The 15,619-nt window shown below is 42.9% G+C and overlaps 1 protein-coding gene across 1 annotated transcript; it reads right to left on the bottom strand.

Moving 5' to 3' along the window:
• Window positions 1–911: 911 nt before the first annotated feature.
• cavin4a (caveolae associated protein 4a) lies at window positions 912–12,452 on the bottom strand. Its single transcript, XM_085388961.1, has 2 exons — window positions 11,556–12,452; window positions 912–3,404 (listed from the first exon to the last, which is right to left on the bottom strand). The coding sequence occupies exons 1-2, from the start codon at window positions 11,961–11,963 to the stop codon at window positions 2,808–2,810; spliced, it is 1,005 nt and encodes a 334-aa protein (XP_085245087.1). The 5' UTR covers window positions 11,964–12,452; the 3' UTR covers window positions 912–2,807.
• Window positions 12,453–15,619: the final 3,167 nt, after the last annotated feature.

Below are 15,619 nucleotides of genomic sequence, written 5' to 3'. Positions count from 1 at the left end.
TTTGATAAAACCCTGGCAGCACTAGTATGGAAGCCAGGAGAAACCTGATGGCTAAACTAACTAAACTTGAGCTGTGAGGTCTAGCACCATCATTCTGAAGCCAAAAATGTCGTAATGATTGTTGACACTGGTCGTCTTTTGTCTGTGACAGCCCAAAGTCACACAGCATTCCCAGTTTATGGATTTTAACACCGTAGAGGACGACCTGTTCTCCTGCTGGCCTGCATCTGTTTTATATGACTGTATTTAATCTGCTTAGAAGACTCGGGCAGACTAGAGTCCTTTATGCCCCCCCCCAGTGGAGTTCATAAAACTTTATTATTGTTTCCTGACACTTTTTTCTTTTTTCACTCACTGATGTGTCCTTGTTGAGTTAATTACAAACTGTTTGCCTGATTATAAATGCTTTATGCTTCTCAGGGCGCTCTTGAAAAGATGTCTTCAGTCTCAACGAAATGACCTGATTAATAGATTGTTGAGAAGGAAGGGACCCAAAGTGGAGACAGAACAAATCACTCTGTTCAATCATTCTGTTACAGTGTCACATATTTAAATGTAGTGTTTTACTGTACAGCTGGCTGAATAGGGTACAGAGACATTGTAGAAACCCTGTAAATAAAAAAAGTGCAAAGTATCAGTCCTGACTTTAAGCCAAAATAAAAGCTAATTGGGTGAGTTAGACCTGTGCAGGTGTAAACAAACGTTTTCTGTATCAGGTTGGGAGTCAATGGGCCCGAGTCATCGCTGGAGACAGCTTCTAGTGGACATTAGAGGAACTGCAGCTGTAGTCAGGTTTCATTATTCAGCCCTGGATGTTGGTCTCTCGGTCATAATTAGAGCTCTGACTTGATCAAACTGTGTGTGGACGCTGTATGAATAAAGGTTTAATAACAAAGGAAAGAAAAAGCAACAAGGTTTCACAAGAACTTTATTTATAGAAAAATGAAATAAAGTGAACAAAGGCAGCTGTTTTTCATCGTGTGGCTGATTATTGTAAAAATGGAAGCTGAGCTGTAATCAAACGTGAAAAAAGAAAAGCAAGAAGTGAATCCAAATATAATCTACTGCATTAAACTCTCTCAGCAAGCATAAGTAGTAAGATACACAGGAAGTGTATTTTCAAAATAAGGCACAGCACTAATGTATCACGGCAGCCCTATGAAAGCAAAGCCTCTAAAGAGTATCTGATGACTGAAACGTGGAAAACTTTAAATCCTGTGATCCTGATGGAGGCGGCGACCTCAGTAATCACTGCAGGAGAATAAACTCAGCGTGCTCACTGAACTTCAAAAGAACCTATGAATATCAAGCAGCAAAAAATAAAACATTCATACGCCAAAATCTCTCACAAACCTTTGAAGCCACCAACACCAGAGCTCAGACCGCCTCAAATCCACCACATTCAATTTCAGACAGTAATTACAGTCTGGCTAATGTCACTGCTAGAAGGGGCTGCGCCGCTCTCGACTCCATGCAAACTTTTTATTAGTTTTAGCACCAGATCCTGCATCTGCTCCTCTATTAAACCTAAAGCTGCACCTAGAAAATATTTAATGAAACGCGTTTGACGGCTTTAATCAAACTTTATTTAAATTCTCTTGGACATCCCAAAGTTTCTGATGTTGTTTCAGGAGAAAAACAACCATAAAGATGTCCGTTTGGGGAGTTTGGGGGGGTTTCGTGGAATGATGGAGCCAAAGAAAACACGGGTTACTCGGTTTAAATATTTAACCTGCTGTAAACAAAGATGTAAAACAACATGTATCTTTAACCGGTTCACGCTGAGCAGCCTGGCGCAGATTTAAAGGTATGTTCTGTAAAAAATTTAATGAAAACTTTAACCACAAGGTGGCAGTGTTCCAGCTCTAAATACTGCGCCGATGTTACAGTTTCTCTCCATGTTTGACATTCTTAACACTTCCTGTGTTCTTCTGCATGTTAAGTTGACACTTTTACTAAATTTTAAACGGTTTTAAACCATCTTTAAATGATTTAAGCTCCTTTCTGAAAAATGTTTTATTAAATATGACTTCAAACGGAGCCCATAAAGTAATCTGGAAGTTTAGTGAGGTCACAAACCCCTGAAACTGAGGGCTTACTTATAGAGGAGGCGCCCCCTGCTGGTCAGAGAATCCAGGTTTATTCTGCATTGGCTTCAGGACAGCGTTGTCCATCCTTTATGTACAGTCTCTAGACAAATAGTTCCTAAAATTGGATATGTCACTTCCTGCTTGGCACCACGTCTCATAAACACTTTCAAAAACCTTCTCAGTGGCTTCTGTGAGGTCATTGGTTTATTTAAAGTTAAAGCGCTGGCTGATGTCGCCTCTAACACTGCAGGGTTTCCTTTGCACACTGAAACCAGCCTGACATCGACTCTGTGTTGGTGTCTTTTCCCAACAGGCTTCTCAGAGACCAGCTGAGGCCAGTTTTACCTCTCCTGTGTAAATATATATATATGTATACTGTATATGAGCATCCTGATAAAAAAATCTCAAACTTTTGTTGTATTTCTCTAAGTTCTCATCAACATCTGACGTCTTTCGTTTCCGTTGTGCAATCAAACCTCGACCTCATCTGCACCTTTCACACTTTATGGACCTTTGATTTAAAGAAACCTGAATTTGTCTCCGTGCATCAGCTGATTTAAATATCTAGCGAACCTTTTAAATAACCAGTTGATATTCTGATGAATTTTCTGGTGTCAGTACCAACTTCTTCCTTTAAACAGTCAGACAAATAAAATGTCCTCCAATGATGTCGACCAATCACAGACCTTCTCTTTGATGTGTCCTACTTTGGGCCTTCTACTTCCTGTGATCTTCCTCTGCTATCCAGGTGGCACCAGCTTCCTCCACAGGCCCCTCCCTCTTGCTCTCCAGTGCGACCTCGGTGTAGGTGACCCCCTCTTCCGGCTTGCTCTCCTTCCCTTGGAGCTCGGCCTCGGCACCCTCCTGGCCCTCGGCGCCCTCCTGGCCCTCGGCGACAACTCTCTCCTTCTTCAGCTTGATGCGGAAGGCCTCCTTGCTTGGAGCTTTCTTGGCGATGTTCTCTTTGAGCCGCTCGCCAGACTGCTTCAGCCGCTCGCCAGCCTGGTGCATCTTCTCCCTCCGCTCGGGTGGCATCACCTTCTCGCCCAGGTGGTGGAACTTGGTGCCCAGGTTATCTTTGGTTTTGCTCATGTTCTCCTTTGAGAAGGCGGCCTTCAGTGTTTCCGTGCTCTTCATGACCGACTTCTTGAGTCGAGCAGCTCGCGAGGGGTCGGCTTCTTCCAGACTCAGGTACTCCTCGTCAGAGGAGAGGTCGGCGGGGACGTCGTAAGAGTCCGGCTCCATATCCAGCCCCTCCAGGCCGGGTCCTTTAGGGGACTTGGTGACGGCCACTGACGGGACCTCTGTCTCACCCTGCAGATTAAATGAAAGTTAATTAAATATTAGAGATTTATTATCGAATGTTTTTATTATTCCTGTTTTTAATGATTCTGTGTTACTGTCCCATCTGCTGAGTGTAAAAGAGATTTTAATCTCAATTAGAGATGCACAGAGTTCATTTCTTTTGTTTCCGCTTCCATGTTACAGACAGAAAACTTAGATTTTGGCTTTAGATTGAGACACGTTGGTGGTTACAGTTTTTAACAGAGCTTAAATGTGTTTGTTCAGCCCTGAAAACATCACATGGAAATAACTTATTTTCTTGAGACTGATTTTATGAGAAACAACCCAACAGGACCCGTAATGTTGATTTTCTGCTTTTGTTTCCAGTTTAGTTGAAGTCAGGCTAAAACACTTCTTATTTCTGTCCTGGATGAATAGAGGTGAAACACATATCCAGTTAAAGCATCTGAGTCTGTGGAGGACAGACATCCATCTCAAATGTGCTTTAAAGATCTGGAGTTTGATTTTTATCCGTCTAAAGTGCTCATTAATCTTAAATATGCTTGACTCCTTACACTTTTGCAGCAGAAGTCATCATTCATTAGCAAAGCGCCTCGTCTATCTCGGGATAAACACACGCAGTTGAAACTGATATCCATCTGTCTCTTCTATCCACTGAGGATAAATTACTCTGCTGCTCGTAAAGCTGAAGGGAGCTCGCACAGAAAACTCGATATTCCTCTGAGATACTCTGTGAGACTCAACCTACAAGCTCTGAAAACACCGGCAGCGTCATAAGATCCAGTTTTTCTATTTTTGCACATGGCGAGTAACCAAGGAAGCGGCTGGCAGGAACGACACCTGGAACACAGAAATACTAACTGCACCACCCGGTGAAGTCGGAATTCTGGTCCCTGTTGGACTGAACTGTTATCACAGCTGATTCGAACAACTTCTCATCTCATTCTGTCAGATAAGCATCTCGCATGTGAAACAGTGGCCGCAGTATACCGTCCACCAAGAGACAGTCGTGTTTTACAGCTCGTCCACGTCAGGAGACGAGGGGCGGTGGTGGCATACGCCCACGAGACACCGATCCCAGTCTGGACCTTTGAGTATTACGCTCTCTGTTCAACTTGATGATCACGGCAAAATGTGTAGCAGACATGTGGACATGCACGCAGAAGATGCACTACCAGCAGGGGGCGATAGTGTATTTAAAGCCCAGAAGTTGGTAGCAAAAAAAACTCATATGAAGTACACTGCAGGGTCCTTAATCGCCAAAGATTAAGCTAAGTGGCTAACATGTACATATAAGTTAATATGTTAATAATATGTGTTTAAACACTTTCCTGTGATTATTTTCATGGTGGCTTGAAATAAAATGTCCCTCTGCTGTTACTGCAGCGTCTGCATGATGCACCGACGTGTCCGTGTCACGCTTTGCCATCATATCAGGCTGATCTGTTACTTTAGCTTTCACTCACTGAAAGATTTGCTAAAAACTTCTCGCCTCAATTCAGGCGCTAAAAATATCTCAGCTAGTTTTAGGTGCCAAAAACTGCTTGGCTAGCTCTGGGCACAAAAACAGATTGTTTAAATTCAGGTGCTAAAAACCGTAAAGAGGCTTGATTTGTTACTAGTTTGCTAATGCTAACTAACTTATTGTATTTTCGGACAGTAGAAGGAGAATTTGGTGAGTAAAATAAATGAGAAAAGGAGGAATTAAATGTCTCACATTCAAAGTTTAGTGCCCTCCTTAGTGCATGATGGAAACCTGTGTCCATGTGCTCGGGTTTTACAGCGACCAAGAGTTTTAATTGTTTTCGCGTCTTTACTCTTTCGAATGGCCGACACAACGGAGCAGCCGCTGGAGGAAGCTCGTCGCAGGCCTGCTCCACCTGCTGCGCCCTACAGGTGACTTTGGATGTGAAAGCCAATTAATCCTAATTAAGCCGTGGCCACCTGAGACGATGACACTCATTAATCAGGGCGGAGTCGTCAGAGCGTATCCACACGCTGTGAATGACACAATAATTACACCGGCAGGGAATGTGGGTCGAAGTATGTATTAATAACCTCGCCAGTAAAGGAGGAAGAAGAAACGGAGAGAAACCATCAGAGCTTTTAATTATGTTAACACACTCAGCCACACTCGAATCCCAACCTTTATGCGTTTAAATCATGAACGGGGTCTACCGCGTGCAGCAGCAGGGGCCAGGGGTCAGCCTCTAGTGAGCGTTAAAAAGAAACACAAAGCCACTTCCAAGAATCACGCGAACAAATTAAAGAACGACAAGAAAATCACAGCAGAGAGACGCTAAGGACAACAGAAACACGCAAAACAGGTAAAAAGAAACACGGAGAAGCACGAAGAGTCCAAAAGTGTCTGCAGAGAGGCACAAGGTGATTACAAGTGACCACAAAGAAACACAAAACAACCAAAAAGACACAAAAAACCCTCAAGGAGAAGCACAAAACAACTATAGACACATAATAAAAGAACACAATGACACCAACACAAACAAAGTAAAAGCACAAAATTACACAAAAATATCTTAAAAGTCAAATTAAATTACTTCAACATGACGACTGGATGGAAAATAAACACAAAGAAACACATAAATAAAATAAACAAAGTATTGATGATCACTATGAGGCCCGTCGTGGTTAATAAAGCTGCACAGTGAAGCTGTGAGTACGTGTTCAAATCTCAGCCGTATTTGTGGCGTTTGAAGAGCTTCCTGCTGCGGCGCCTCCTGTTAGCAGGGTGACCTCCTTTAATCGTGTTTGTTCACTCCTCATCGTCTCCCTGCAGAAACATCACAAACTAAAAGCCATCAGCTCCTCTAAAATTACACATTGTCCTCTGATGTCCGCCGCGCGCACCACAGCGGCCCTGAGAGTAAACCGGCGGCCATTTATCTTTTTCTTATTACTGCCCACCGTCCGCCCGTCATCATTCAGCCGCCGGCAGGCGACGAGCGTCTCTAACAAAGCGCTCGCTGCTTCCTGGTTAAACGGCCGCAGCCGAAGCTCTATATTAGGAGACGAAGGGAGGCCTCAGAATAATGACAGCACATCGGTCATGTGGAAACTCAACACTGCAACTGTCTGCAGAGGCACCGCCCGGGACCAGGCTGAGCTACAGCTGGGCTCGCTGTGAAGAAGGACAGCAGTATCTCATGTACTGTAGCTGGGAACACGCACAACACAGCAGATATGAATCATCGTCCATATGCGCACACGGCCTGGGGTGCGGTCATCGAGTGGAGAACTGCTGTATGATGTCATGTTGTTTTTTGGAGCCAGAAATGTAGTTAAGTGCTAAGTTAGCCGCTAATGTTAGCCAGCTTGGTTCAGTCTACATTCATAGACTGTATAAGTTCATCACACAGACACAGATAACTGCTAATTAACGCAAAGTAACAACATCAACACAGTTTTTACTGCAAAGCGCCCGCATTACCCCATATGGAAAAGAAATAGAAAAACTTATAAAAGACTTGTATGGGCTTTAGCTTGCTTCATATAGTGAATCATATCAGGCTTACATGATTTACTCATGAAAGTGGCCACTTTCTCATTACTTTCATATATTGTTTTTAGGAAGTGTCCAAAACATACAAGTTTAATTTATACAACTTTTCAAGGGATCTTATATGTGTTTTCACTCTTGTATGCTTTTCATACAAGTTTCACACAAGACAGATACAAACTTTATAAGATTTATATATATCTTTTCCATATGGGTCTGGTCAGAACACTGCATTAAAAATGCTCCAACAGCAAACCAGAGATTGAATAGAAAGTGAAAACAAGCAGACAGCTAGCAGCTACAGCAACCTGTAACTGCGTCTACTGACACAGTCGGTGGGAAAAGGTCAGTCAAAAAGACACCACCCAAAATAATCCATCCATTCACTTCTGCTTATCCTTTTTCAGGGTCGACCCCAAATAATGCAAATGTTAAGTCTCAATACAACTTAAATAGGTGTGGTACGAACTAAAAACTAAAAACTAAAATCAGCCCCTCTGTAGTTTTTATAACAGAGGAAAAAAGCAAAAGAAATATATGCAAAAGGATACAAAATTAATTTTTAAAAACTTTGGAAAAAATTACAAAATTAAAGCACATGACCGCAAAGACACGCAAAACAGTTATACATGCAAAACATACAAGACAAACTACTTTTAAAAAACCCACAAAACACACCAAAGTCATGCAAAGCTGCTTGAAAACATTAAAAAAACATAAAAGTATCTAAAAAGAAAGAGTTTAAATGATCACAGAAACATGCAAAATGTCCACCTATGTCACAAAAAGACCACAAAACTGCACAAAAATGTTAACAAAGATACAAAAAACTACATGAAAACGACTTCAAGCAGAGGTTAAACAAACAACTACAGACACAAACTGTTTTTTTTTTGTTATTTCCAGAGTAAAAGTTCTTCTGAAACGACCTCAAAGAGATAAAAAGGTCCAAATGTTTCCACAGATTAATCGTGCACAGCATTTTCTTAAATACTGTAACCATGGCAACCCAATGCTGCTCAGATTTGCAGCAGTGCAGAGATGTGACCTGGACACCTGGAGGACTCTGACTTTCTCGCTCTGCAAGACCGTAAACTGTGTCTGCTCACAAACTCCCGTCAAACACAGGCAGGCCGAAGACGCGTTCAGCGGTTCGAACTGTGAAATGTGACGGTGCAGGCGAGAAGAACAAAACCCACCAAACAAAGTTGAGTGGAGCCCATAACCCTCCGCCCTCCCGTCTCTTTTTTAATACAGACTCATCTCACAGGATTTTTTATCTTCTGTTATCCTTCATCTCTTTGGCTGCTTTTTAGCAGCCGGTCAGGTTGATTGACGTCTCGTTTCTCGCCACATCCTGACCGCTGTGATAAGCTGACGTATCAGAGCCTGACTCTGGCTGACAGCAGTTTATGGCCTGTCCCTGCCGGCAAAGAGGGAGAATGCTGTGATCCCAGAATAGGCCCCTCTGTCACGGATCCACAGCAGCTGTTAGCAGCACACACAGAGCTCCGGTTACTATTCTGAAGTCTGAAGACATTATTGAGGACAGCAGGACCTGCAACTCACTGCTCAACTTATCTCTGCAGAGCTGCATGGAAAAGAGAGCAGGGCAGCTCCCACAGCTTCCCACTGGAAATGTGTGAAGGCTGCTTTTTGATTACAGGCCCAAAATATTTTCTTTATCAGCGCTGTAATGGACTCATTTCACTGTGATCTGATGTCAGTCACGTCTATAACTCTGCAAAACTCATACAGTGAATCTGACAAGAAAATTAATCTAATAAAAATCTGTAGCACTGGCATAAAACACTAAAAAAGCACAAACACTCCAGTTTCAACCAGTGAGAACGAGCTCTGCAGCCAACTGTCTTTGAAGTCAACCCAGTTTAAGACTTTAACTGTCTTCAACAGTTAAATGCAGACTTTGGCTTTTAGTTGTCTTTGTACAGAAATAACCAGGCTAAAGGTTTCAAGTCTCTGTGCTAACCCAGGATAAACACGCCGTCACTACAGGCTGAATAAATAGGTCCAACTCTGAATGATCGATGACGCGCCGCGCTCTGACTGAAGTACTCTTAAAACAAACTAGAACATAGAAATACCAGCAGCGTTTGGAGGATCAGTGAGCCGGTTAGTTGACACACAGTGATGTGCTACCTGGAGCTATAGCTAGGCCAACGTGAACACAGTCAGTGGCTACATCCATGTTTGACACTATCTGTGTTTGGCACTTTAAATCTTATAGCTTATGATCCTGTTAAATGGACAGATGAGAGTAAATAGCACAAACTAAAGCTTTAAAATACACGACACGTACATTTGCATCCCAAATATAATGGAGTAGAAGAAGAAAGCATCATGACACAGGAACACAATATTGTAAGATTAAAAGTACTGCAGTCTAATGTTATACATCTCAAGTTTTCAGGCCCCTCTTCAGGAGACAGACACTATCTCTATTTTAAGGCCTGCTGAGGCCTCAGTTTTAGGCTTCAAACTTTCCTTTTTGCTAAAGCATATAGTTAGGGCTGGATCAGGTGACCCTGAATCCTCCCTTAGTTATGCTGCAACAGGCTGCTGGGGGATTCCCATGATGCACTGGGTGTTTCTTCTTCACCCACTATGAGTTAACAAACCTCTGCATTGAATCATATCTGTTATTAACCTCTGTCTCTCTTCCACAGCATGTCTTTATCCTGTCTTCCTTCTCTCACCCCAACCAGTCACAGCAGATGGCCCCGCCCCTCCCTGAGCCTGGTTCTGTTGGAGGTTTCTTCCTGTTAAAAAGGAGTTTTTCCTTCCCACTGTCGCCAAAGTGCTTGCTCATAGGGGGTCATATGATTGTTGGGTTTTTCTCTGTATGTATTATTGTAGGGTCTAGCTCACAATATAAAGCACCTTGAGGCGACTGTATAAATAAAGCTGAATCATCAGTAGGTGACGTGTACGAGTCTGTGATCTACATCTGTGATCCTTTTAACGAGGACTAAACACAAGACTGTAAGTTCATGCTGCTGATTGTTAGCACCATCACTAAACAAACAGTCGAGCACTCCAGTCTAAATGTTCCTGATTGAGATTTAAAATCCGACACAGCTGTCATCTGACAAAAGCTGAACTTATAAGGCCCGCAGCTACGAACACCGAGTCTTTGATCACCGTTATAAATCTTTCAGTTCGCAGAAATGTTTTTTTATTTTCTGTCCATCATCCGACCAGCTCCTTCAGCAGAAAATCCCACCGCACTGCGGCTCCCAGCTGCCGTCTCTTCACGACTGTTTCACAGCATTCGGACTCACTCTGTGCCCTTAGAATATCATGTCTCCTTGGAAGTGACGCTCATAGTTTAGCTTTATTTTTCCAGCCGTTCAGGGAAGACTCGACAGGAGCTTTTATTCTTGTAAATGTTGCTGTGCTTTCTAAATTAAAGAGTTCAGTCGAGAGTTTCTTATTAAAACTTTGAAGTGAATCCACCTGATCTGATTAAGGTCGCCCACACTTTGGCTGAAAGTGCGCCCTCTCAACATAACGAGGATGCTTTTCTATTAATTGCCAATGTTTTGGAGTCGAGGGTTCTTATGAGTTTGAACTTAATCCGCCCTTCATTTCCTCACATCGACGCTTGCGCCTCTCACTGCGTCCACCGCTTAATGAACCGAGTCAGAGTTCATCCAGTTAAGATCTCGCTGCTTGGCACAGACTTGGTCTACTTCATTTCTGATGCTTAATCATTCTCCAGTTGCTCGTAAACAAAAATTTGGATGTAGCTCAGAGATCTTCTCTGGGGACTAAATTCAGATTTTATCTGCTTTTTTAACTCATTCCACCGTTTAACTAATGTTCTTTAGCAGCTCCGCAGCACCGAAGGACAAAAGAGTCATTTTACACCAAATTTAAGGGTTGAGCTTTGGCCTCTTTTTTCCACGTGGAATAATGAGATGCCGTCCTAATAAAGCACATTAGGTCTCAGTCATGCAGGTCTAGAGACCGTCAGCGAGTCCACTGTCAATCACTGGACACTGGAAAAGAAAAGGGGAATTCCCAGTTCCAGAGTTGTTGCTGTGGTGGTTATTCTGGTCTCTTTTGCTTTTTGTTGCTTAACTATCCTCTTAAAGTCTGATAAACCCTGAAATTACTCAATTCAGCAATTAGCCAGCCCGTGCCAGTTATTTGCTGGTCATTTGATTAAGCTTGCTCTAATAAGAAGAGAGTTAGTGGCTCCCAAACGTTCAAGATTTCTCTGCTTATTGCCTCTCAAGATGTGACATCATTCAGAAAATTCAACAACTTTTGTGAGAAATTCTAGAAAATAGACTCTTCTGATTTCCCGCGCTGAAAATTTATTTATTTTCCTTGATTAACTAAATCTGTTTAAGTCCTGATGAGGTCATCGTCAGAGAGACTTTGTGCTTCTGCACAACTATCTAACTGGTACTGGTACCAGTTAGATAGTTTTAGTACCAACATCTTCCAATCAGACGTTGTCAGGCTGAAATGTGACACTTAAAACTCCAAACATGACTGTTTGGCAGTTGTTTCAGTTTTGTGAATGATTGCATTATTTGTAAATTATCGGTGTCTGAAGGTTAAACCAGCATATGTCAACGTTTAAACATCCGACCCTGAGAAACTCTGCTGACCTGGTAGATGACGACTCTGAACTTGTTGCGGGTGAGCAGCTCATCCTGCGTGGACTCCACCTTCTTGACTCGGATGTTTTGCTTCTCCACGCGTGTCCGGACCTCCTTGATGTTGGCGCTGACTTTGCGGGTTTTCTGCAGGAGCTTCTCCACAGTGCCGCTGGTGTCGGTGTGGTCCTTTGCCAGCTTCAGGACGTCCCCCTGGATGGTCTTGATGTTGTTCTCCAGATCCTGCTGACGCTCCTCCATGCGCTGCTGGGAGGACTGGACGTTATCGATGATGCTGGCCACGCGCTCCAGCAAAGACAGGATGGTCAGGGCGCTGATGGGGTTCCCGGCCTCATCCTCCATCCCGGCGATCTCCAGCTTCTCCTGGATGCCTGCGCTGTGGTACTTGAGCTGATCCATTATCAGGACTCCTGAGATTCAAACTTAAGTTGTAAGAAAAGTTGTGGTTGTGCAGAACGGAACCAGGACCGTTGGGGTTACCGTCAGGGAGACCAGGGCAGCAGCACCGAGCACTTTGACCCAAACTCCGGTCTGGGGACGGGAGAGAGGAGCAAACTCCACCTACTCCTTTTTAAAAAGGCTTCGGATCCAAAGGGAGCCTGATTCAGTCCTCATCGGGATGTGGGCCAGGTGATAAACTTAGAGGGGAGCAGCAGTGCTCACACGAAACCCCCCTGCAGCTAAAAATAAAAACTCTTTGTAAGGCGACACGCTGACATTTTGGGAAATGCAAAGCAGGAGATGATGGAAATTCCCATTCAAGTCCCACTTTTCGATGCCAGCCCCACACAAGACTGATTCATAATTTTCCATCAGTTTCACACGTTACACGCCAGCAGCTGTGAAACATGTACATCAGCAGCAGCTTAGGAGTCACTCTGCAGGCCTGCAGGGGCAGATGCAGCGAAGTCCCAGTTGTCTGGTGTGATTACACAGCGCGGGAATGTTTAGGGGATTAAACACTGCAGCTCTGCCCTTTTTGCTTTCCCAGGACGACAGAGTCCAAACATTGACTGAGATTCAGATCTGAGGCTCTTTATAGAGATGACTGACAGTTCCAGAGCGTGAGGAGGAGTATCAGAGCGACACTATTTTAACACCTGGTCCTCTGAAGCGGCACCGCACAGAGGGGTTTATTTAGTCTGCACTGTTCAGTGTGCAGCACACGTGTGTTAATATGTTGTATTTAGTGCTCGTTGCTTCACAGTCTGACAGCATGAAACCAAACGCGCAGGCTACACTTCATCCTTCAATGACGTGCTGAAAAATGGGTGTTATGAATTAATACACCTTCGCTTAAAGCTCCTTCATCATGTACCAGCAAACTGAAAACAGTCTCACAGCAGTCTGTGAAATACTCACAAAATGTAATCTATTGATTTGTGTTCCTGAACACCAATTTTACATTTTGTAGAAAAAAAACATGTTTGTTTGTTTGTTTTTTTTACAGTCCAGACTTTCTATTGATTCACATGTCAGAACAGGAAGTGGAATTTTTCCAGACGTAACCTCTGAGGTCTAACTCATTGTAGGTAATAACCCTCACCTAATACTATACTTTGGACAAAAGCAAAACTGACCTTTCGGAAATGAAATTTTTATATCAGGTAGAATTAATGTTATCCTCATTCCCAGATTGTCAAAATTTGGACAAATGAGGGCTTAACATTAAAAAAATCTGTATGTAGGAGCGTGATGTGACACTCATGCTTCTGCATAAAGTAGTAGGCATGTCCCCGCTCTGAAACTCTATACTGTAAGTTGACGGGCACCTCCCTAGAAATGTGACCGATGCAGCCCACAAAGACCGCGATTGGCCCCTTCAGTACTAACAGTATTAACCCCCTGTGCATTTCCTGCTATCTCTTATTTTGCTGTTAGTTTTTTTAAATGGAACGAAAGAGAATTTACGAACTCATGCTTTCATGTCAAGCTTGCACTTGACTCCTTTTATGAACCAAAACTACTTACTACAGACGTACACAGACATTAGCTAAATGCAGCCTGTCTGTGGGAAGGAAAAAACCAGCATGAGTAAAGACTGGACGTCTTATGAGTCGCTGTTAATTATGAATAGCTTTTCTCAGTCATTAGCACAAATTTAAAGAGGACATAAAAGGATTTTATAAATAATTACTATTGTTGGAATTTATTTAGTGAAAAACTGGGATTTAAATTGATTACTTGTTAAATTATAATTGATTTTCGTGTAATAGAAACTTTCTGGCTCAGTGACCACATCACAGGCTTGGTTAGTTGTACAGCATTACCAGAAGAAGACGAGGCTGGCAGGCATTTCAACAACATACCGAGACTCCTTATATATACTTTCCAGTCGAGCAGGAGGAGAGAAAGAGTTAGCTCGGAGGAACTGGGTATTCAGAGTGGTTGGGCAGCATCACCTGGTGCAGGTGTGGACAGTGCACGGAAATGCCGATCAGCTGTCAGGGTACTGGTGTGGATCACATGCTTGTTTCCCCATGACCGACATTTACCAGATGTTCTGCTGCTGATGTTGGAAATGGACATGCATCAGCAGCAGGTACGCTAACAATAACTAATGATAGCTTGTTAGCATCTAAAATGTGACAAAATGATGTCTGAAACATGAAACTTTATAATTTAAGTATGTCACTAATTCTGAGTTGCCATATACACTATCACTGTTTGGTTAATAAAACGTTCTTTGACCTGCTAGTTTGCTAACTAGCAGTAGTTCCGAGGTATGGCTGAGATATGGCACAAAAAGCATAAAATTATAGATGTTCTACAAAAACTAGCCTTGACTTATTTATGACTTGTTTGACCCTGTGGTTAAACGAGGCTAACTGCACAGACAGTCTAACCTAAAGTGCTCCTACAAACCCTAGCATTGTGGCTAGCTATCACTTTTGTGCAGCTAGACAATAATGAGGAATCACTCGCTGCTTAAGTGGTAAAGAGAGCAGATGGACTGTGTCTCCTTGGTTTTTACCTCTATTAAATTAATTGCTGCAGCGATGACTATGGCCAAGTCCTGGAATATCGACATCTATATAGTTATCTGGATATTTGCTGAGATCTCTGCTCTGTAGCCTGCCACATCTGTCCCAGATGTGAAGTATACTTTAGCTTCAAATCAAAACTTTGTGTTATTTCCATTCAGTCACTGCTTTAAGTGATGTATACATCAAATGAAACCAGTAGAATTTGATCAGCACAGAATACCATATTATTACCTTTGTTGTCATCCTTGTGTCTGATTGGTACACAGTGTTAACCAGCAGTGTTTGACAAATTTTGCAGCAAATCTAATCTGATCATTTATCTGAAGCCCTGTCATAGCTGGCAAATGACTTCAGTGCTGCATTTGTCCTGAACTCACTGTTATACTGTACACAGGGTAAAGTAGGTTCATTTAATATTTATATGGATTTTGGTTTGTTTAGAAACAGCTCTCATATAAATCAGTTTAATTACACAACAACAAACATTTATAAAGTTACTGTTTTCTTTCTTCTAATTCGCTGTAAGTCCAGTTCAATAAAGACCAAACATATTAAATCAGCAGTTGCTCGCTCTGCCTTTATTTAAGCATTTCCTATGTTACATAACTACAGTCCATCCTTGTTTATGGAGAATAAACTACCTCTGGAGGCTGTTGAATGAGTGAAGGTTTGATCCTGGTAGGTTTTCTTTTCACTGGCTGATAGTTTGGAGCTGACTGACTGCTGAGTCTGGTCGACTGAAATCAGCAGCTGCTGCTGTCCCTGAATACCCCCCAACCCACCCAGCTCTGCTTCTGCACCCACCACCTCCAGTCTGCATCTCTATATTTACCCGGGGTGGCGTGCCTGAGGCCCCGCCACTGACAGAAATGTATGACACCTATAATGTGGCGGGTTTATTTTCATATGGCGAGCAGTGACCTCTGACATCTGCACACCAGGAGAATTCGGTTGGACAGTCGACGCTCCTGTGAGGGGGGGTGCAGCGATAGTGGGAGCTGAAAGTACGACTTTCATATCCAACATCTGTGTTTGTTTTCAAACCACAAACTCCCACATCAGGGCTGA

Source organism: Rhamphochromis longiceps, linkage group LG18 (assembly GCF_057381845.1).
Source record: "Rhamphochromis longiceps isolate RC_006_pf linkage group LG18, R_longiceps_female_GT1.1, whole genome shotgun sequence".
NCBI classification, from domain to species: Eukaryota; Metazoa; Chordata; class Actinopteri; order Cichliformes; family Cichlidae; genus Rhamphochromis; species Rhamphochromis longiceps.
The sequence above is the reverse complement of the archived record's forward strand: the minus strand, read 5'-3'. Positions and strand labels throughout refer to the sequence as shown.

Bases quoted from the DNA above. Each gene is read 5' to 3' on its own strand.
- cavin4a (XM_085388961.1), bottom strand. From the start codon at position 11,963: ATGGATCAGCTCAAGTACCACAGCGCAGGCATCCAGGAGAAGCTGGAG. The intron at 3,405-11,555 runs GTCAGCAGAGTT...TTTAATCTGCAG, and splicing joins TCAGAGTCGTCATCTACCAG to GGTGAGACAGAGGTCCCGTC.